The 23,963-nt window shown below is 35.8% G+C and overlaps 1 protein-coding gene across 1 annotated transcript; it reads right to left on the bottom strand.

Moving 5' to 3' along the window:
• Positions 1-5: 5 nt before the first annotated feature.
• Positions 6-23,785, bottom strand: CWC22 (CWC22 spliceosome associated protein homolog; the record flags this gene model as incomplete). Its single annotated transcript, XM_084523041.1, has 20 exons — positions 23,695-23,785; positions 23,185-23,280; positions 21,960-22,027; positions 21,018-21,137; positions 20,651-20,908; positions 19,954-20,082; positions 18,223-18,391; positions 17,773-17,826; positions 16,674-16,809; positions 16,378-16,584; positions 16,196-16,258; positions 15,679-15,774; positions 14,317-14,398; positions 13,918-13,978; positions 6,109-6,186; positions 4,865-5,017; positions 3,828-3,955; positions 2,827-2,928; positions 2,527-2,723; positions 6-118 (listed from the first exon to the last, which is right to left on the bottom strand). Coding segments are annotated over exons 2-20 (2,241 nt in total), but the record flags the coding sequence as incomplete, so codon positions are not given.
• Between the last annotated feature and the right edge of the window lie 178 nt (positions 23,786-23,963).

The raw sequence follows: 23,963 nt of genomic DNA, 5'->3' as shown, positions 1-23,963 counted from the left end.
TGTCTCCTTCCGATTTTCTTCTCAATGGATTTCCTTTTCCTTCCTTGTTTTTTCCTGGAAGCTTTATCAGATTCTCTATTTTTCTTTTGTGTTCTCTTTCTTTTAGCTTTCGGAGCATCTGAAATTATAACAAGTCTTGTGAATAAGGTTGTATTTTAATTAACTTCAGTCAATTTATTGAACTACATAAAGAACATTGTACACATTGTAAACTTAAGTTTAAAACGTTAAAGTACATGCTTAGCTAAAAGCTTTAATAGTCCTAAATATATGTATGTTACAATTTCTGAATGAAATCAAAGTGTGCAACTACTAAAAACCAGCAAAGATTACTTGATTTGCTTTCAATTAGAAGTTATATTTGTCTAATACTTTCTTTTCAAAAGCCGAGATTTACAATTACCTCTGAAACCATCTAGATTATGAACTAACATCTGTATTTCTGAATATACAGTAGTGCTTATCTCTATGGAAGAGATTTTACTCCTCCTGCTTGCTCTTTATAAAGAACCACTAGATTTCACTCAACAGATGTGACGAGCCTTGTAAGTAAATAATGAACACCAAAGTTACAGCCATTTAGAGAATAACCATTACTATGGCTTATTGTATGAACTATGGTATCATATCATTTAACTGTTCCTAATTGCCTTTTGAAAATACTGTAGTCATAAATTGATTTAATAGTACATCAAATACCTGAGTTTTAGAGTAGCTGGCTAATCTGTTTGAAACTAAGGCTAACTGGCACTCTGATAATGTGCAAAGGTGGATCACTTCACATAGATTTTGGTAGATAGAGATTTTCTTCTCCAACAGTGTTTTCCCTACCATTTTATATCTACCAGAATGCAGAAAGACTCCAGAAAATAAGTAAAAACAAATATGAGTCTTTCACTACAAATTTCATCCTCTGGTAGCTCAGTTTTGGTTGTAACGGCCTGTCCAGAGCAGTGCAAAACCAGACAGTGAAGTTCCACACTAAATGTCAGTAAGGATCAATCTCCTGTTTAGCTGGATGCTCTATTTCTGATCAGCAGTTTTTCTGTTTTCTCATACGTTGTACTGCTGAAAAACTTAAATACTGTATAATACACTTACGAAAAATTCCTTTTTATCTCTACCAAGTTATTTTAGATTTAAAAAGTTGCAAACACAGTTATAACCCGTAATGGACCCTCACTTTATAGCAAGCCTGAATGAAGCTTACCATTACAGAATATAGTTATCTCAAATTATTGTTCCAACCACTGTATTTAAGTAGACAAGAAAAAAGTAGAACAAGAAAAAAGGTGAAACCAGGCTGCTAAGGTATCAGAAGTCTTAATGAATGTGTGTTCCTGAATGGAGGAAAGACAAGTAGTAAAAGAGAAGGTCCTAAGATTACAAAAATTAAGTGTTCGTACTAGCAGATTGCAGACTCAGTTGGTTTGTCACTAAGGACTTACCTCTTTGGTTCCTATCAAGCAGCTCAGTAGAGCTGCAGCTGTCTTTGCAGGAGCCATCTGGCTCTTTGCTGAACTAACGCCTTCTCTGACCCTGTTTAACTGTGCCCTCCTCTAGTGCTTTATCGTCATTAATGTGATAGCTTCATAATGACACCCAAATCAGATTTTGTACAGTAACATTGCAACAGAGGAAAGAAATGCAATTCCAAAGCATGAGCAGCTCACACTGCTTTTATTTTATTAATCTATATTTTTGTTTCCGAGGCACACAATAAATCAAATTAACTTTGAATCACCGAGCTTGTGAACTATAGGAAGTCATGCTGTGTTATCACCTGCTCACGTTACACAGGAGAGACTGTACACACTAATTCATACTAGCATGTACTTCGCAGAATAAGCAACATTTATGACACTTCATGCTAAACAGAATGCTATATATGAGCAGGATGATACGAGATGCTAAATAGCGATTATGATACAAAACTATAAAATATGAAGTTGTAAGTGAAAGCTGATTCTTCCTTAGAGATTTCTCTCAAGACTAGAACCTTCACAGTATCAACACACAAACTCTTTTTGAGGAAAGCTAATTAGGAAATGAAAATTAAGACGGAGAATAAAATTAAACACACTGCTAGAACTGAGTAACGTCTTGTCTGATCCATGAAGAGACGCATTTACAGAGGACATAGTTCACCAGTAGGCACCCCACAGAGATATTAATAGGGAACTATTCTAACCCCTCCTTCCTCCACCGAACTGAAATGATAACTCTGTGTAACAGGTATCAACTGTTTAAGAAAGCCCTCGATAACAGTGTTCCTCAAATACTTAAGTGACTAAAAATAGAGTGTAGTTTTTCTGATTTCTAAAGTAAGTTTCCATGAGCAAGAGGTAGTATTTTGAAACACATAAGTTAAAGAAATTTTACATATATTTATTCCTATTTAGGTTTTAAACAAAAAACAGTAACACCTTCTATAGCTAGTTTGTCAAAACAAGCATATGTAGCAAGAGCAGTAAATAGAAGTATAGCAACAAATAAAAGGGAAATGAATAGTTAGTGTTTAAATACCTGAGTCACTGCTGTTGCTGCTGCTAGATGAGGAGTCACTGCTGCTGGATGACTCTGAGCTGCTGCTACTGCTGTCAGAATCAGAATCTGAAGAGGAGTCTGTTTCTGAAGATGAAGAGGAATCTGATGACTCAACATCTTGTTTTTGTGTCATTATCATCTTTGGTGCATTTTTCAGATGTTCTCGTAATTCATCCCTAATTTAAAAGAGGAAAAAAGTTAACTTTTTCCCCCTTCTCAGGGGGAGGCACAGGAAAAGAAAATAAGAATCAAATAGAAACAAAAAAACATGTTCCTCACGTTAGTCCTCCAAGGCCAATAGAAGTGAAGAAGTTGATGGCAAAGCGAGTGTTTCTTGGGTTATCCCGAGGCAATAATCCTTCAAAGAAAGGCTGCAATGTTCTGTTGAAAACAAACATCTAAATCAAGCGCTATGCCAGTTTAGCACTAATTCTCATTGACATTAATAAACTGAAAAAGGAACTGCACACAACTTCATAGCACGGCAAAAGTTTTCTCTTCGTGCATTTTTCAGCACTTCCATTATATCTGTGGCATATATTAACAAAATTCTTCTGTTGGTCTAATAAAAAAAATACTGGCAGGTTCTGACAAAATCAAGAGCCTAATTTTGCGAAGCCCTGAAGAGACCTCTGAAATCTAGCTTGTGATAGCAATGGATATTACTTGATGACCAAGAAGGTCAAAGATCTAGGTACCTATGACAAAGTTCCATCAAACAGGGCCCTAAGTATAAACATCTACTAAGTTCTGTTAATACACAGAGTTAATTCCTGTAATTGGGATTTCTTCTAGTAACAAAGATCAGTGTTGCCAAAATACAGTGTATTAAAAACATACATACTTAAAAGAATATGTTATTCATATCAGATTGAAGGACAAGCAACTAATCCAAGAAAAACTAGAATTAGATGCTTTTTTCTAAGTTTTGCCAGAAGAGAAGTCACAGCAACTTTTATTACATTGCCATATAGCTGACAGTATCACAGAATCACATTGTCTAGGTTGGAAGAGACCTCAAGATCATCAAGTCCAACCTCTGACCTAACACTAACAAGTCCTTCACTAAAATATATATAAATGCACATACTTGAACCCAAGTAAATGGTAGGTAGCACTCAATTTAACAGGACTCTTGAAATAAATGAAGTTATACACACACTTACTCTTGAATACTACAGCTACAAAACTACGGTCTTGTTTGAATTTGAAAATAGAGTTCTCATTTTTACTTTTTCATAATAATCCAATGTACAGTTTTGAAATAGATTTCAACTTACTCATCTTTTAATCTTGCATTTAGATTTGGAAGTCCCATATATTCACTAAGCTCCTGAAAGAATATTTTGACAAAAATCCTACTGGAGGATGTGGTGGTTTCTTCACTCAGTATTATACACTCAAGGACCTGAAAATGTTTAGAGGGGGAAAAAACACACACTAAAACATACATTCTTTCATTTCTCTTAAAACCCATTGACCTGAAATAACTAACAGCCTGATTTTTATTTATTTATTTTTGTTCACAAATATAAATGCTAAATCTTGGTCAAGACTTTTTCAACCTTGAGAATTCTGTTCTACTACCTGCAGAAAGTTTCTGATCACTTCTATGCTAGTAATTGTTTTAGAATTTATTTTAAGAAAAATCCATGAAAGAAAAAAAAAGTCAGATGTGTGAACTTCTGGAAAGTTAAAGATTTGAAACTTCAGTTCTAAACAGATGAAATACTTGAACTGTGTGTGACAATTCACAACTGACTTGTGAATGACAATTAGATTAGGTTGTGTACTAAGAATAAAAGTGCATGAAAAGTTACCTTACAATTATTTTTTTAATGTTGTATTGTTATATAGCAGAATGTAAGATTGCCTTTATTCTTCCTAAAAGAAATCTTAAATAACAGAAATGCAGCATTTTTAAATTTATTATACATTAAAATGAAAAGCTTTACGTAATTATAAGCATAATTTCTCATTTTTTTAGACTTATTTTCAAGAGACAGTTCTACTACTTACACTGTGGATTAGCTAAAAAAAAAGTACATTTTAATCAATCAATTCCAGCTGAGCTCTATAAAATAATAGCGCGAATCAACTAATTAAGAACTGCAGGGGACAGGGATAGGTTAGGAAGAAGAGATGATCAACACAATTGTTCAACAGTTTGCTTGAGAATATATTTAAATATATTATTTAAAATAGTAATAGCTCCAAAGTGCAGAAAACAGTAAAACTGACGCTTTACCTACCATTTCAAAATACTAGGCATTAATAATTAAATAAAAAGGATATGACAATAGACTGTTCTACTTACACTCCAGGGAATTGAATCAGTGTACAGTAGATGAGCAAACATCTTGGCAACATTCCTCAATTTGTTTGTTTCCAAACGATGGATAGTATCATACTGTTCTTTGAAAATAGCTTCAAATGATTCCATATACTCTTTTTTTAGCATGCAGAAACGCTGAAACAGTATTTTATAATTTAAACAGATTAAACAAAATATTAAACACGCACATAACCTACATATAAATGACCTGTGCAATGTAAATGTAATGGTGCTAATATTTACTGCAAGATTTTCCTTTAAACTAATACTTAAAGGAGAAGAAAACACCTTCAAATTGATATATTTTATTGCTTTTGGCAGTTTGTCAGAGCAAGAAACTCATCTGCATTGCAGAAGTAGTAATAATTGATTTTGACCTGCAGCAAATTATCCAGCAATTTATTTTACTTCCATACATCCAGTATTCTCACTGGATGTAACCCGTCAAATATAACTTTTTCATGACATCACTGAATGGGTATTCAAAATTAGAGAGGCAGCAGGGAACACAGCCAGAGGTAAGACATTTTGGACATAAACATTTCAAGGAAGATGGAAATTGACAATTATATTCTACTGCTTTTGAATATGCAGATTTATATGGTTAGTGCTTCACAATAGAATGTCAGCAGAAATATTGGATAAAAAAGTAGAAATGGAAAAAAACAAACCCTGTCAGTGTAACTGCTCGCTCCCTTAGGGCAACTATTTGAACTTAACTAGTCAGCTCTGTCAATACAAGACAGGGAAAGCTTGAACTAAGAAATAACTGCAACTATTAATTACTTACACATACAAAAAAAAGCCAACAAGGAGCTAGCAGTTTACTGAAAGACAAAACAAAAGAACAGGACTGAAATGACGGTTTTGTCCTCTAAAGACAATCTGAAGCATCTGGAAAAGAGGAGTCTCTAAAGTCAGTCTTTAGCGCCATGGAAAGGATTCTTCTAGTAACTCATAGTACATTTAACTTTTAGTACCATGCCTTGGCCTACAATTTACCTTTCTACAGTAATGAAAAAAGGGAGACAAAAAGTAATAAACTAAGGAGAGAATAAGTTCTTGTATTGCATTCACTGTGCTTATTACGATCAAAATGTTAATTCAATCAATTAGCATAACATTTTCAGAATAAAGACTATTAGTTTTACTTATCTATTAAAATTTAAGTTTGACACAAGAACTAAAGTAAAGCATACAGTATAAAATCTGAAATTAGAACTCACCCCTGCCAGTAACCCAAAGAACTTCTCATACGTTCTTTGCTGAGCACAGCAGTCAAGTATCATATTGCAGAGTTCTTTCTGATTTAAAATAAAATTTTCACTAGATAAATTCACTGTAGCAGTAAAAATATCATTATGAAGTACCAAAACATTGAAGAAATCCATACACTGATGATAGCTTTAAAACAAGACTATTTACATAAAACACATTAGAAACATCAGCACTCTTCTGAATTTCTTGTTTCTGAGGTTATTGGGGGCCTAAACATTAACTTTTTGCCATTTGTATTTCTTCTTCTGCTTAAGCTAAAGTTTTTGAGCTAACACACCATACAATGCAATAACGAAGTCAAATCTAATTTACCAACTGTCTTTACCACAGTGAGGAAAAGGAGTTATCACAAAGCTTTTTTTTTTTTTTTTTTTTTTTTTTTTTTTAAGATAAATAGCACCAATCCCCTACATCTATAGAAAATGAAGGTAAGAAAATCCACACTAAAGTATATCGTCCCCCTGTTCTCGGCTCTGGTGAGGCCGCACCTTGAGTACTGTGTTCAGTTTTGGGCCCCTCGCTACAAGAAGGACATGGAAATGCTTGAGCGGGTGCAGAGAAGGGCGACGAAGCTGGTGAGGGGCCTGGAGAACAAGTCCTACGAGGAGCGGCTGAGGGAGCTGGGCTTGTTCAGCCTGGAGAAGAGGAGGCTCAGGGGCGACCTTATCGCTCTCTATAGGTACCTCAAGGGAGGCTGTAGCGAGGTGGGGGTTGGCCTGTTCTCCCACGTGCCTGGTGACAGAACGAGGGGGAATGGGCTAAAGTTGCGCCAGGGGAGTTTTAGGTTGGATCTTAGGAAGAACTTCTTTACCGAGAGGGTTGTTGGACATTGGAACAGGCTACCCAGGGAAGTGGTGGAGTCACCATCCCTGGAGGTCTTTAAAAGACCTTTAGATGTAGAGCTTAGTGATATGGTGTAGTGGAGGACTTGTTAGTGTTAGGTCAGAGGTTGGACTCGATGATCTTGAGGTTCTTTCCAACCTAGAAATTCTGTGATTCTCTGATATCACAGGAAAGCCCAGAAAAAATAATACTTAAGTATGGTTAGTACTTGTTTGTTACCTTAATTTCAGAACTCTAGGCTTTGAAACTAGGAAGTTGCATGTATGTACCCATCTTTATGAGCAGGAACTGGCAGCTCATGAATGGGAGGAACGTTAAGCATATATACATTTATACACATCTTAAAACAACTATTTCAATTTTAAACCACAAGATTTCTGTATGTAATTGTTATAATTATTCATATACATACATATATGTGTGTGTATATATACATATATATATATATGTATATGTAAAATCATAAAGTGACCATCTGGTAGTTCAAGCTAAAGTCACGTTTTTAAATCCTACTGCTGGCAAGAATGAGAAAAAAGCTGTAATTTTGTGCGGGGTGGGAGGAAAAGCCAAACAAATGTAAAAAACAAATTCAATCCAACAAGAGCACTTTTACCATTCTGGATTTTGTTTTTTGTTTTTAAATAAGCTTTGGGCTATTTCAGGTACATTAGAAATAATTCAGGAAGCCTAAATTTACGCCTCCTGAGGCTGATTTGCCTAGACTTCCTCCTTTACACTGAAGGAACGGAGAGAAACTCTTCTAAAGGAAACTGCTTTAGGCTCCTGCTTGGAATCACCCTCTAAACGAGCATCTCCCATTCATGGCTAGGAAGGAGCAGGGGAATCAGAGATAGATTAGCCTCTCAAAGCTTTTACACACACTCCATCACTGACAGTCTACCTTACACTTTCCTCCTGTCTGAGCGCACGTGGATATAAGTATCAATTACAGCAATCCCACTAAGTATCAGTTACAGCAATCCCACTGAAGATGCTCTCCTGCCACTGTTACCAACTATTTAAAACAACCAGCTCTGACCCCAAACTCTCTCCGCCCCCCCCCCCCCCCCCTTTTGTGTGCACCAACACCAGCAGGGATTCTGGATCAAAACCCAGAGGGAAATGTGATTGTCACCTCTAGGATCAGAGCACTTCACCAGCTGACAACCAGTGGTATAGGCAATAAACATACAGGATTTTTTTATATTATATATATACACACACACACACGTATATACATATATATATATAAATAGAAAACTTAATTTCCTAGCTATGTGAACTGAGCAGATTGTGATACAGCTATGAACTGGCTCAGGGCACAATTTGAAACAGTAATTAAGACAACTGAAGCGAACATTTTTATGTAAATTAAGAGCCATGAAATATATAGCACAAACAGGACTGCAGTATTTCCCCCATTAACTTTATTTTAGTATTTTCTAATGTGACCTACTTCATACTATAAACTAGTTTATGGCATTCCCAAACAGGTTTTAGGCTATCAGTCATGTATTTTTCATCATTAGTTCAGATAAATTTATATTTAAACTAACAATCCCATAAAAATATCGCTTAACTGAGGAAAAAATAAAATGAAGTTTTGCCTGAGCTGTCATAATTTCAATCATGTTATTTATTCTCTTTGTATCTGAAACCAGTTTAGTGTAACATCTACCAGACTCAGTATTCTCCCACTTGTGCTATTCTTCCAAGTACACATACCTAAAAGAAACATTTTGCCCATCACACACTGTACTCACGACAAACAAAAAGCCAACTATGTTTAACAAGAAATAATCCCTTCTAAATACTGAGACAGTAATGTATCAAACAGAAGCTTGCAAGTGTGTTTAAAGGCATTCCTATCAACACTGTCGCATTGTGTTAGCTTGGTATATTAAAATGCATATTAACTTTTTATATTATCCCGTTTTACAGTAATGCTGCAGTTAATCAGTTTTTAAACAATCAACAGGGGTAAAGTGCTGATGCCATTGCTAATAAAGTCAGCAAGACTTGAAAAAACAAATTACTTCTCTTCCTCATCTTAAATGCAATTACAACATTGGTATCCCCTGTGGTTTACAGTAATTAAATATTTTAACATTTTAATTAAATATTACAATGATTTCTAAGAGGGTATCTCAAATAACCACATGCATGAAAATAGACTTGCCCACAGATATTCTTGCTAGTGTTATCACAACAACTCAAGGTTAGGTCTAGAGTAACCGTCTTCCAGATTAAAAATTAATAAACTTTAAAATGATTTAATTGTTTTTTGAGAGATGTGACAAGTTCACATCGCAATTCTAGCTTCATTTATAGCTTTAAAAGGTTAGTTAACTCATTTCTTTGCTTCCAATGATAACACTTCTGATGATGTTTATGGCAAGTAGAATCTGTGGGTCTTAGCCCTTCATTTGCTTTAGAGAACACAATGAACTTGTTTCCCAGTTTTAATTAAGATATTGTGCTGTTTAAAGACTTCCATACAATGCTGAACAAATGACTATGAAGCTTAGCTCCGAAAGCACAGCTATCCAATCACGAGGTAAATAAATACTTTAAAAATATCTGATGTTCCATACAGATGAAGTGAACAATCTTTTGTAGATGTCTTGAATTCAATATTATACCATGGAAAAATAGCACTTCCCAAAACTGCTGACACAGATAAGGAGATATGTCTCTAAATACACGGCATTTCTTTCAGTTCTCCCTAAACAACTAGTTCTTATCTAAAAAGTATAATGAGTTGGATGGACCTTGGTACAAAGCATCTAGTTCATTCACACCTAATGAACTCTGTTTAGAAACTGTTTTCATTTCTAAATACGTAACTTATATGATTATAACTCAAAAGAAAGTAAACTGGTTCCTTTAAGGGGCTTTCTGATTTTTAACTCAAGATCCAGATTCTACAGTTTATCTTCAGTGATTATACTGATGTCAACAGTACTGCATGTTACACACATTAAAGCCACTGAATGAGTAAGACCTTGCCTATTAAGATTTTATATTCTAACTACAATGTTTAGAAGTAGGTTTTTTTTTTTGCTGTTATAGTTTTGAGGCTCCTACTATGCATGTAAAAATGTATCAAAATACTATGCAATTTATAAGAACTTCAATTAGTATAAAATGGTCAGACTAACCTAACATTATCCTTCAGATAGCAAATTTAGCAAAATCTTTAATATAAAAGTAAGGCAAGTTTTGTTTTGCTTTGTTTTTTGTTTTTGTTTTTTAGTTTTACTGTTCTTCACCCTACTACATTATCTTGAAACTAAGAGAGCTACTAACGTCTTGACCCAGGCAGATGCCTAGAAGAGTGGTTCAACAATAAGATTGCTTTGATTTTGATTAAACTTGCAGATTTAAGGCAATGTATTTAAAAAGAATTAGTTAGATTTCATTAGAAGCCTGAATTAAATGATATGATCGAGTCCAAGCTGATATAGTACATGTTTCATACAATTAAGTATATTCAAGTATGGAAGTGTAAGTCTATTAACAACACTGATATTAACGAAAGAACGAGGGAAATACTATATGTATGTTATACTGCACTTATGCATTAACAGAACGCCAATTAAACATATAAAACTCAGTTTCATTTACTGTTTGGGTATGTACTATTTTTAAAACGGAAGTTCTGAAAGTTTACATTGATTCAGCATCTAGGGCTCACAAAAATATCTTCATACGGAAGACAGAAGAACCACTTGAGGATAATCATGTTTTACAGACAGCAGCAAGTCTGTGAAGTAATCACTGTGCAGTTGCCAAACCTATGTGTTGCAATGCCTTGTAGTGAGAAAGGAAAGCAATGCATTTAAGAAATCATCTACTTGACCAGAAGACAATTATCAGCTTTAGACCATCCCACTCCATACCAGCTTCCTGGACTACATTTTCAGTGAATGTCAAGTCAAAATTAGTACTCCTGTTATCTTCAAACACTAAATGCAGAAATAGCACAACAGAGACACTCACAACTCCCTCCACCCCAAAGTAGGACTGATTTGAAGAAGTGTGACACCATTCCGTAAAAATGCAAATGTGTCAAAAGCATGCATAATTCTTTCAAGAAGGCTGTGCCTAGAACAAGTTTTCTCCTTTCAAGTAAAAAATAAATGAATAAATAACAATCTTGTGACACATTATTTTTGAGATAGCTGTATTGAAGATGATACTCTTACAGATGAGGCTAATTTACTGAAGTTCCAAACTTTGCTGTAAACCAATGTTCACATCACATCACAACCACTGAAAAGAACAAACAGAAGCCAAATCTATTTTAGCCAAACTTCTAAAGAGCAAGAACGAGGTGTTTTTTTTTCCCACCGCAGTGGGCTGAGCAACAAGGGAAGAACACTTTATGCTCTCAGCTTGAACAATGCTTAAATCCTTTTGAAATTAAGTATTTTGTATGCAGTAAGATCTTTCAGAAAAAGCTCTGCATTCCTCATGCACTAAAGAAGGAATGATTCTCTAGTTAAGTGCTTCTTTCTTTCTGTCTAGATCTGTACTACCATGAAGATTCTCAAATCCTTTTAACTAAAACCACCAGAAACTGAAACATGCTCGTCCAAGAGCAGAGGCAACAAAAATCTGTTAAGGGAAAGCAAACTGAAAAGCCTATTTCTGACATTTTAAACAGGCTTGCTTTTTGCTTTCGTTGTAGTTCAGAAGTCAGCAAACTGGTAATATCATATTCCTCTACTAGTTTTAGTTTATTTTTCTTTGGCAATGCATTACATTAATGCAGTTTTAACACAGATAATAACAGTACTTTTTAAGAACAGAAATAGCACTCTGCGCCAAGACCAAACATATGCTTAGGAACTAACTGAAAGGCTTGTTTAGAACACCTTGTCACAGGCTCTAGAAGAGACTACAACAAAGCTCTTCAACTTCTGATCTGCAGGCAGCAGTTGGTCCCTTAGTACTTAAGAAAAGCAAGTCTCTTATTAAATTTACTGTAAAGAATATCAGTTATGTTTTTTTCCCTTACAAGCCAAACAAAAAAGAAAAAAATAAAATTCTGAATATTTTACATACTAAGTACTTCAGTGCTACTGCTAAACGGTGAAGAGCAGAGCATACCAAAATGCATCAAATCAACAACAACAAAAAAAAAACCTAAAACCCTATGTTAAAGATCAAAAAAGGAAAAACTGCCTGTAAACTTGCAATACAAAATTGTAGAAAGAAAAGGTGGTTTAGATAAAGAATAATAGACACTGAGGCATAGAAACTTTGCATCCCAAAAAAAGGAGCATTAAAAAAAAAGATGAGGTTTAGGTGAGTAGTCTGAGGAAGGAGAATATACAGCTGAAGAAGACTAAAAATGAAACGCATGCAAATCAGACAGGAAATAGAAGACTGATGCTTCTGTTTAACAGCATTATTTATTTCTGAAAAAGCAGCATTTCATAGCAAAAATAAGAAGTGTCTCCATCTCAAGTCAGAGAAAAACAGCTTACTAAATAAAAACAAAAAAAATTGTTGACATTCTCATCACTATCCTGTAGTACACTGCAGTGCCAAGGAGTATTCTGTTGTTCTTGTACTTTAAATTTTGATTAGCAGGGGAAATACCAAGTTTCTCAAAGCCCAAACTTCTGTTTTTATTTCTATAAAGCACTTCATACAATTATGTAATGTAAAAAGATTCACATTCAGTAAATTAGTACCCTATAGATTAGTCCTACATGGAAAGTAACACCTTCATTGCATTTGTGCATCTTGGGATATTTTATTTTCAGCAAGTAAGGCATTCACAGAAAGTAAAAGCAAGTATCCTGGTAGCAAGTATTAAGTCTCAAAAACACCTAGTCTTCCCAAATTAAGTGGTGAAAAAAGAGTCTGTTTTATATACCTAAGATTCTGACTTATGTTGTGGTGGTGGTTTTTTGTTGTTGTTGTTTTCTTTTTAAATACATTTACTTTGTAGATCTTGATCACAGAATAGCTGGTAGTTGATAGACTGCAGTGGTATTAAACACCAACATTTGAGAAGTATTTTGCAAAGCAATTACTCAATCAGCAGTATTACTCAATTTATATCTTCATTGTATGATGTAGTGTGTATATTCTAGATTGTTCTCTCTATAGCTGAACTGATTTGCTGCAAAACAGGATTTCTTTCCTCTACTTAGAATCCTTCAGGTTATGGTTTCATGGGAAGCCATAATCCTATGCGTGCTTAGTATTTCATTTAGGTAGGCTTGAAATACTCCATGCACAGAATTAAATAAGAAAATACACAGCAGTCATCTGAATTCTTCATATGCTTTCATGTAAATTACTTACTGACTGAGGAACAATTTCCTTTACTTGAAAACATACCAATTGATCTTAAACAGTGTCTGCAAACAATTTCTTTCTGAGAAGATGGCAATAAATCATCCATACCCAAGTTGTTTTAAATCAATACACACTATTATTCAAAACACTGTAGAAGCAAAACCACAATTCATTCTTTTTAGCCTATATTCCTAGCTCCACTGGACAAAGTTCACAGCTGCCTTCAAGTATTATCTCCAACTCCTCTTTCAGGAACAAAATGCTGAGAATGTCTGCCATGCTACAGTACTTTTGTTAGAGCTTAACTCTTCCAACAGTCCAACCAACCAGCATTTTCAAATAGGCCTTAAACATTTAAGCTGCTTGATATAAAGTAGAAACTGTGTGAAAAAAAAAAAAAAACATTTTAAGAAACAGGTATCAGCCTATTTGCTCTAACAGTTTAAAGACATTATGAGAAACACCTGCAAGGAGACTGCCTGTTCATCCACTCTTCATAGCGGCTGGATCTCAGGACAAGGAAGTATTCTATATACTACCACAGGACTACTTTATAATCATGTTAATAACAAAAAAGAATAAAAAGCAAGGCTTACAGTTTGACTTTCGGGGAAGTCCATCTTCAGCAATTTGTGAGCACATTCTTCAAAGTCTAAGCTATAATAAGATAAAAAAAAAAATTCTCCTTATCCGTGCAATGTAACTACAATAAAAACCACTGACCTTTGTTCACTAAAACAATTTTAATTACAGCAATATTCATAGAAAAGTCCCAGCACACTAATTTCATAAACACTTTAAACAAAATGAATTTATCTTAGGATGATAATTCATCTACCCATGTGTCAAACAATAGTCTGCTTTACACTATCAGATCAGGCTCTATATTGAACTTCTTAAATCCTGATTTAACATACAATTTAAAGAAAAAAGAATATTTAACTTCAACCACGTCAAAAGAAACACACTTGCATATAAATTATATAAACATTTACCTTGACTGAATAGCAAGATAAATTGTACGACGGAAGGAGACCAGGTTAATTTCTGTTTTGTCATGGACTGTAACTTTCTGGCCTGGGAAAGAAAAGCAGTTTGAAATAGTAAAACATCAAGGCAGGTCTAAGTAATCTCTTATAACACATCTGTTTTTATTAGGTCTGTAACACACTATGCAATACTTTTTATAGTCTTAAGTATTTGTAATTAGCAACTTTCTGTGTGATATATATATTTTTTCTTTTACGGGGGGGAAAATAAAAAAGCAGTGTTTGTATGATTATTGACCAACAGGTAAATATTTAGAGATAAAATTTTAAGAGTTTGATTCCTTTGAAATCCTAAAACCTGATTTAGCAATTGCACCACTGGGTTTAACATTCTTTGCTTATGTTATTAACAAGGTATTTTCTGAATAATGTAACTATACAATGCTTTACATAGGTCTTCCTGTATTTTACAAGAGAATTTTTATTTCCACTACATGTAGAATACATTCTGCAAAGTCCTTTTTTCTCCTGAATCAAGAGCAGAAAAATCTATTATTCCAAACCACAACCATTCCAGAAACACCTTTATTCACTATTCCTTCAGTCTTTAAAGTTTAGCAATACCATAAACATCCTGTGAATTCTCATGCTCTTCCCTTCCTTGACCCCTCCAGTCAACCAGAGGTTCTGTGGAAGTTCTGCTCTACTGTAAAATACTCTGCTAAAGTAGTGAGGAAATTCATTCTAAGTATTCTACAAGAATAGCACTTTGCTTGCTTTTCAGTTACAGACTCTGCATTAATGTATATAATACAACGGAACTGAAACAACGTATATATGTATATACAACAGTATCTGAAAACACATGAATAGAGGACTGGCGCAGATCAAGCAAGGGGGCTGAACAGAACTGAGATATAAACAAAAGATGTACATACATTTTTAAGAAAACCCAATCTGATTTCAAAAGCAAGTTAATAACAAGATATAACACTAGATTTGACCATAAAGTTTTTGATTATTTGTTCAAGTTGGCGTTTTCATGTAAGTTAGCTTTAAGATTTTAGGTCTGCAAGGATCTTCTTGAATTAAATTGATAAGGTCAAGAACAATCAAGCAAAGATCTCTCTCGTTTTGTCTATGCTGAATGCTTCCTTTTAAAGGGAAGGAATACTGGATGGAATGGAATACTACTTCCTAGTATTAAATACTTAGATCTAGGAATAAGTTTGGATTAAAACCTCCCTCAATATTGCAACATTCTTAGTTTTGGAAAGCGTGTAACAGAAGTTAAGGTCTCCTTTCCTGTTTCACCTACAAAAAAAACACACGCACAATAGGTCTCCAAGTTGCCAGTCACACACTTACCATCTTCATCCTCCTCTTCATCTTCCTCTTCATCTTCCTCACTACTTCCAGCTTCTTGATCTGGTTCAGATTCACTGTCACCTTCATCAAGGATTTCTGAAAGAGCAGTATCCCAGATTAAAGAAATGTAGAATCACAGTAGTTTCACCATTAATGAACACCTGTTCCAACACCTAAGAGTGAAGGAGTGTCTCAGGTGGACAAGGTATGTCACAACTGAATGATACATAGCTGCAGAAACAACACTGAAGAAGATAGCAGGAATACACTGTAAAGGTGTACCATGAACTAAAAGACAGTTATTTGGGATACAGATACCACCTGCTGTTAAATAATAAAATTGGTAACAGTTGAATAATTAAATGAATTATTAATTATTAAATGAATTATTAAATGAATAATTAAATAGTTTACATTTATAAACATATATAAATATATATAGACATAAATATGCACACATTATACATGTAAACTGCATAATACCTCTGTTATATATAAGATGTGTATACACACCTACCTTTCTTGAGCATTTTGTATTTCTCTTCATTTTCTATAAAGTTTGGATCCATCTTGAAAACATCTTTAAAATAAAAAGAGAATCTTTAAAGTACATCAATGAAGAAAAATACTGCAAATTACAGCTCCAGTTTATATTCTTGGGGAATACAATCACAGAAGTATCTCCCATTTCTAACTTACTAAGAATATCCTCTGGGTTGTATTCATCCTCTAATGGCAACATATGAGTAAATTGATCCTCCTCTTCCACTAGATCTAATCCCTCTGGAATGATTGGATGATCCTTGAAGCCATCTTTCCGTACAGCAAACATGACTTCTATCATGTACTGAACACGCATGTCAATTTTAGACTCATGCAGGATGTGTCGAAGACGGTCAAAGATCGCTTTCAAAATAGACAGAAATGTTAATGTGAAAAAGGACTTTCTAATACAAACAAAAACAAACCCTAATGTTATTGCTAATTATACTTACCATTAATACCTCTAGGAGAAACTTCGGTTAATTTGAGCCCACTCTCCTTAAGAAACCCAATTGCTACTTCAATACTGTCATCAGTAGGCCTTTCAAGAAGCAAGGTGAGCATTTCCAAACATAAAACCTCATGAGCCTTTAAAAAGAATATCAGTAAATAACATGAGTTTACAATGTTCCACAATTAGTAGTCATTTACTTGACTGAGAAGTCCAGCCTTTGAGGATGTCACATGACTCTTGTTTAATCATGCATACACAAAACAACACGCTGGACAAAGCTAATTAAGATGTAGTCAACATTTCAAATACAATTTTGCTATCTGTACATACACCATCTCCATAGTCAATGACTATACTACCGAAATGTGGCTACACTCTGGTGAGCAAGCAATGAAAAACATTTTGCCACTAAGAAAAACAGAATGTATTTCCAACAAGCAAATAAAATAACACGTTACTAAAACTACCTGGATGTAAAATACTAGTTTTGGAAGTGAATCGTGTCTATCAAGCCAATCTTCCAGGCTCATGTATATAAGCAAATGGCATATATGAGATTGTTTCTTTCAGTCTTTTAGGAAACCATTGGGAATATACATAATTTTATTAAAGAAGAAACTAATGTTTTAAACTGGGGTATCCCATTTAACTGGGGTAGAAATCCTGGTATTTATAACACAGAAGATAGTGGCATACAGATAGATTCAAATTTGATTTAAATGCAACTGAGTCTAATTCTGCCTACAAAGATGCTTAAGCCTGCGTGAGATTACAGCGTTGCAAGAAAACTATGTTTAAGACCTGTGGGACAGAGCCCCAGACTCAGCCTTTGATAAAAAGCAAACTATTGGAATACTAGCCTACAAACATACATGAAGTTTTGGGAAACTCTGAAGCATAAATGCAATGGCAAGTGAAAACATCATAGCCAAATTACCAGATAGAACCTTTTTTTCTAAAAAAAGTCCTAAGCACTTACAGCAAATACTGTAACCTTTAGAATAGAGAAAACATCTTCACTTGGGCTACCATTGTCTTGAAACTAAAAAATAAATACAAGAATAGCCATACAAAGTATGGATCAAATAGTAACATACCACATTCTGATTCATCAGATGTGCAACAAACTTTGAAGATGTTAGACAGAGTTGCTGCAAAAAAATAAAGCAGGAAATTACAATGCGTCAGGAAGTTACAATGCGTCTTATACAGAAGAAAAAGTTACAACTCAGACACTCTTACTAAAGATTTGTGCATATCAGTCAAATTAAGTCATGAAAATAAATATTTTGGTATGTTCTACAAATAGGACTACATATTTTCAAATAAAAAACATCACAGTTCCAACATAAAATAGGTTGTCAAGCTTTCGTGATACTCTAATACTACTGTGCTTCATGTACTTATGTTAAGTCAAATATAATGATGGGTCCCAACCCACAGGTCTCAGCTGTGTTCCTTTCAAGTACACCATTTGAATGTACACGGTAGAAGTCCAGCACAGAAGAACTGTATGTCAGAATGCTGCTTCTTGACATTTTACATACCTTATCATTTCTGCGATATCCTTTGCGAAAATTTAGTATCAACCTCTTGAGAATCAATTCACCAATATTTGGAAACTTGGAATTGATAATTGCCACAAGAGCTGCATAAACATGGGTAAAAATTGGAGAGGCACCTTGAGCTTGCAGAATGGATCTAGACAGCAACCCCCTGTAAAAATACATAAATGTTTTATTACAAGAAAAAACTTTTATGCAGTACTTATCATAAAAAAGGATTGCATTGTTAGAACAGTTTGAAAATGACAGTCTGGTATCCTTCTATCAGTTGTTTATTGTGCAACAAATGGAGTTCTGCAGAAGTCAGGTTTCCCAAACATGACTGAACCCAGAAACTGTTAAACTAACACCATATCATTCAAATATTATGCCTATTAAAGGTATTTTTTTAAGTGGTAAGCACTTAAAAAGTCTCTATCTTGTCACCTGCAATTATCCTATTTTTAACCACACTGCAGGCTCTTAAGCTTTTAAATTTGTATGACTGTGCTGTTTCTTCCGCAGCCCTCTCATTGGAAATAGCAAAAATCGCTTTGTGACAGAAAAAAATCTGCTCTGAAACTATTTACAATGAAGAATTACGATCTAAAATACTGAATAACATAAGCAAGCAAAACTAGATGGGAAATCAAAATTATATTTTCATGAAAGATCCTTAAAAGATCTACCTAGGAATAATAAAATTGAATGCTTAGCAAAGCCAGAATATGCAAAATAATACTTTTCAATGCTTTTCTCAGATGAACCTGCATTCTTCAGCATCGTAACTATGTTTTAGAACACAAGTCACCTTTTTAGAACCGAAATAAATAAAAGCAGAGGGCTTATAAGTTATTACATCATCCTAAGTATATTTCAATAATCAAGTCTGAAAAGAATCTTCTGAGACCTCTCAGATATACTTTTTCTAGCGCAATAGTAGATAAGCTAATGCAACAACATGCAAATTCTATAACAAAAGGGAGACAAGAAAAAAACCCTCGCAACATAAACCTTTAAAGTACATATTTGAAAAACAACTGTCTTGTCTATGGTCAATTGAAATCCAACTGTCTTTCAAAATAAACCCTACACGGATCTAAATTCAAACTGCATCAGCTTATTTGTACTTAAATCGGAAGTCATCAGTTGGAAATAATCACTTTATACTGGTGTACAGGAACAGAATATTTTGTTTTGAAACTTAGATGCTCTCAGATGCAAGTGAAAATAGTCTAGTTCAGACCGCATTTACTTATGCGGTTGCCATGACTTAGTAGTGATCTCAAAGAGCACAGTAATCGTTTCTCCACATTACAATGGCAAAGATAAAGGTGGAAAACAATCTAGTCTAACAGCTGTAGTAAAAAGTGTATTTTCAGACAATATTTAGCTCCAGATAAAATCTGGGAATACAGAAGTAAATAGACACAGACATATGTAAGTTTCAAAACATTCAAGAAAAATGAGCAGGTTAAACTACTATGAAAAGGAAAGCTATCATCTGTTGTACTGTCTTATTCCTCCAAGCATACAGTACTTCCTCTACCTCTCCCAGTCCCTTTTCCCAAGTAGGGAGCTCCTCTACACTGGACGATACAGCCTAAGGTATTTAAGGAATTTTAAAAATCAGACCAGTATCCATATACTAAGCACACAGAGTGATGCACAAGTGAACGATATACCTATTAACACAAAAACAAGAGAGATTCTTTAAAATATTTTATCGCTTACCTTCCCCGAACAATATTTTCCTGAAGGAGCTCATGAATGATATTTTCTATATTAGAAACGTTCACTTTATTGACAAGACCATTGATCGACTTCTTCAAGGCTTCCCAACTCATCCTCTGATATGCCAAGCTATTACAAAGGTATCACAAATTATTAATATGTAAGTTTGAAGCAGTATTGTTGTAGAGTGTTATATAAAAGCATGAAGGCAAGCTGTATTAAATAACATAGCAAAGAAAACATTCACTGCATAAATGCGAAGGTCAGTTCACAGTTACACATTTAACTACCAGGAACCTACAAAACCAACATGATATACCAAGATGTAGTTCTCCACAGATATGGTATTAACCCAGCATGTTTGGTTTTCTGCGGTATTACAAAAAAAAAAAAAAAAAAAAAAAACAACAAAAAAAACAACCCTGTTTATGCTCTGTATTCTACTTCTCCATTAACAGCAGAAGTGCATATAGTCAATGTTTTTTTGTTTGTTTGTTTTTTGTTATTGTTTGCTTTTTTTTTTCCTTTGTCTTGTTTGACTGGTTGGTGTTATACTGTTTTCCCAAGAGACAAGAAGGAAGAAGACAGCTCTCAGCTGTTTTTCTGAGAAAACTGTACCTTCAGAAGAATCACTACAGCCCACAAAAGGTATCCCGTTTTCACCAACATTTCCTAACATCTTTTACCATCAACTCACCTATTTTTATCAGTGATTTGTTCTTGCATCATCCTGAGCTTGGCAGGTGGAATATATGCACCACCTGTGCGAGTAAGGATTGGATCCACTTCTTCTTTCTTTTTCTTTGATGTGGCCTCATCATGAGCAAGCGAGCTCTGAACTGTTGATCTCTCTGGACTTCTACGATCAGGGGAAGAGAGTCTTCTCTGCTTCCTTCGATCAGATTCTCTTTCCTCCCACTTCTCATAATGTCTGTCTCTCCCTCTTTCCGTCCTTCTAAGGAGACAGAAAAAAGGCAATGAAAATGTTTGTGAGAAGTTTTCACCTTTTATTCTTTAAAAATCAGTACTTCCATTCTGATTAAAAAACAGGGATTGGTATTCACCTTCCTTCTGAAGTTCTGTCATCATAGTAGTCCCTTCTCGAATATTCCTGATCATATCTGCTGTCATCAGAGTATCTTCTTCTTCTTCTGGGAGATGGAGACCTGTCACGCTCTATATGCCTATTCACAACCCAAAAAAAACAAAGTTCTCAGTAAAAGGCTATGCTATTAATATCTACTTGAAAATAATCTGTTACATATATGCCAACAAGTCCACCTCTGCACTCTGGGTCTTAATACATACATCACTCAAATAGAAGATGCTCCCTTTATAACAACATGCTGACAGCCAGCGAATAATTTTATATGTTTCACATATTTATATTTCTTAATCAAGAAAAGCACTGTAAAAGGAAGCACCTCCTACAACTTAGAAGTATGTGCCAAACGGTAATAGGATCAAATACCAAAGGCAAATGTTGCATGTGGTATTTCTTAAGATGTATGCATTCGTTTCGCCTACTTTTACTCGTGTTGCGTGAAACAGAAAACACACTATTGAAAATGACATTCTGTTTGGTACAAGATGTTTTATACCAATTAAAACATGAAATTAAATTGCTAGCAGTTCATCTCCTGCCTCAGTAGACTGCCCTTCAAACGATATTTCTGCTGGCTTTCATAAGCTTGCTCTAAAGCAACAGTTGTAGTATCAGCAATGAGTCAAAGAAGGAAGCTGGCATCTGAATTCCATTTTCGAGACCCTTGAGATTTTAACTAAATGAGTAAGGAATTTTTAAATAATTAGTTATAACAAGAAGTCTATTTAATTACCTCTTTCTTGGCATGCAGTATTTTATTAAACCTGCAGTTTTGTTTCACTGCTCAGTTATGGTAATAAATAAAAAGATAAAAAGCACAGAGTTTTTTTTGTTTTGGACTCATCTCTCTATGGGAGGTACATAAATGAAATAATACATTATATAAATCAGTCATTTCTACCTGTCCTCTGGAGACAAACTTCTGTGGCGTGAACTGTATTCCTCTTTCTTTTCATGACTGGAGCCATGCTTTAAAGAAGACAGGAAAAAAAAAAAAATCAAGCCCTAATGTTATAATATACTCAGTGTGAACATATGTATTTTGACATCAAGGCGTATCATGGCTTTAGTTTCCTACTCCCTTACAAGAAGCAAAGGCCATCAAATAAAGCTTATAGCAGTCAGACTCATGACAAGGAGAGTTAGATCCAACTAACGCCTGCTTAAGCAGCTGAATTCCCTGCTAAAGGATGACCCAGATTTTAAGATTGGGCATAGGTTCACGACTCTCAGACTGAACAAAGAAAAACAAAAATCACACGGGTTACCAAAGAAACTATCTGGCTCAGGAAACCGCAAGTAGGTGGAGACTGGGAGTGCACTTGTGAAGAGCAGGGCAGCCATTAAAGTACTTTCCCGAGGCATCTACTGTTGATTACTACCAGAGACTAGGGTAGGCTGATCTTCAGTCTCCCTTTGATCCTTCACTGCTTTCTTCCTCTACACATTACTGTACACTTTGTCACATCATATCCAATACTATTAACAGAATTCTACGACTTTGGTGTCTTTTCCCTCTTCTAAGAATCCTCTTTATTACATGTTTTTTGTTACACCTTTCTCTTTTTTTTCTAACCATAATTTGTTTTCTTACTAAATCATTTCCAACTTCATAAATCATATATATATATATCATAAATACAATATGTATTTAACACATGGGTAGAGCCAGGTCTTTTTAGGACTCCATTCTCCAGTTCTACAGCATGTGCCTTTGCACAAGCAGACCCTAACAGATAAGTGAACATTCGTAGGAGTAAAACAATACTGCGGATGCTGCTGAAACTGCAAGTTCCCATGTCTCCATGCAAAAGCCAGCTATATTTGCTGAAGTCACCTGCAACTCTTGGCCAGGCTTCCTGCCACAGCCACCAGCCTCCTTCCTAGTCAATTTCCAAACGGCATGCCTCTCCTAACTGGCATATTTGATAGATGAGGGAGCACTACTATAATCACATGACTGGAAAGATACAAGAAGATATCAACCTATCCCTTAAGCACCCCTATCAAAAGCCACATCAATCAGAAAGGCCAGGACAAACCTAAGAGCAAGGAAGTCCATGCGGGGTTCTAACCACCAGTAACAGAATAACCAACCCCCACAATTCAGGCTTAAGAGCACTTACATTTATTTGTGTCACCCTGCTCTTCATCTCGATTTCTATTTTACGAAGCTCTGAACATGCAGCAAAGTGGAGATCAGTGCATCAATAACATTTCATCTACAACACACAAAACACAATCAGGCTTTTTCTACCGCGTAAAGTGAAGGAACCTGAATTCCTAGCTTGCTGTTTTCATACGCTCGAATGTTAAATTCGAACAAACAGCCCCACCACAGGTACGCACCCAACCCCCTCCTAGGGCTGCGCAGCACAGGCACAATGCCGTGCGGGGCACACAACGGCAGCTGCACTTGGCCAGCGCCCCGCCACAGCCGGACCGGGCCTGGCCACACGGCCCCGAGCCGCCTCGGCGCTGCGCCACCGCCCACGGCAGAGACCGCGACCACCGCACCGCAGCGGCCGGGAGACTCAGCGGGGGCTGCCCCGCTCCCGGGGCAGTGTGCGGGGCAGGGCCGCCCCGCTCCCCTCCGGTCCCCCCGAGCCGCCCGCAGCGCCTGGGCCCGCACCTACCGCCCGCCGCCGCGGCAGTTCCGGCGGAACGCGACGCACAATGAGGGCGCCGGGCTCGGCACCGCCCCGCTGGGCCGGCGCCATGTTCCGGGCAGCGCGGCGCCACGGGAAAAGTAGTCCTGCGGCCACGCGGCGCGGCCGCCATCTTGAGGGCCATGCGGGCGGGCGGGCCGCGGGCAGGGCGGAGGGTGGCTGAGGGGGTTAGCGCCGTGCGCTTGTTGTTCAGGCTGTTCTTTTGAATAAAAAGCGGTGGCAGGGAGTGTTACAGG

Source organism: Aythya ferina, assembly GCF_964211825.1.
Source record: "Aythya ferina genome assembly, chromosome: 6".
Taxonomy (NCBI): domain Eukaryota; kingdom Metazoa; phylum Chordata; class Aves; order Anseriformes; family Anatidae; genus Aythya; species Aythya ferina.
This window is presented reverse-complemented; position numbering and strand designations above follow the sequence as displayed.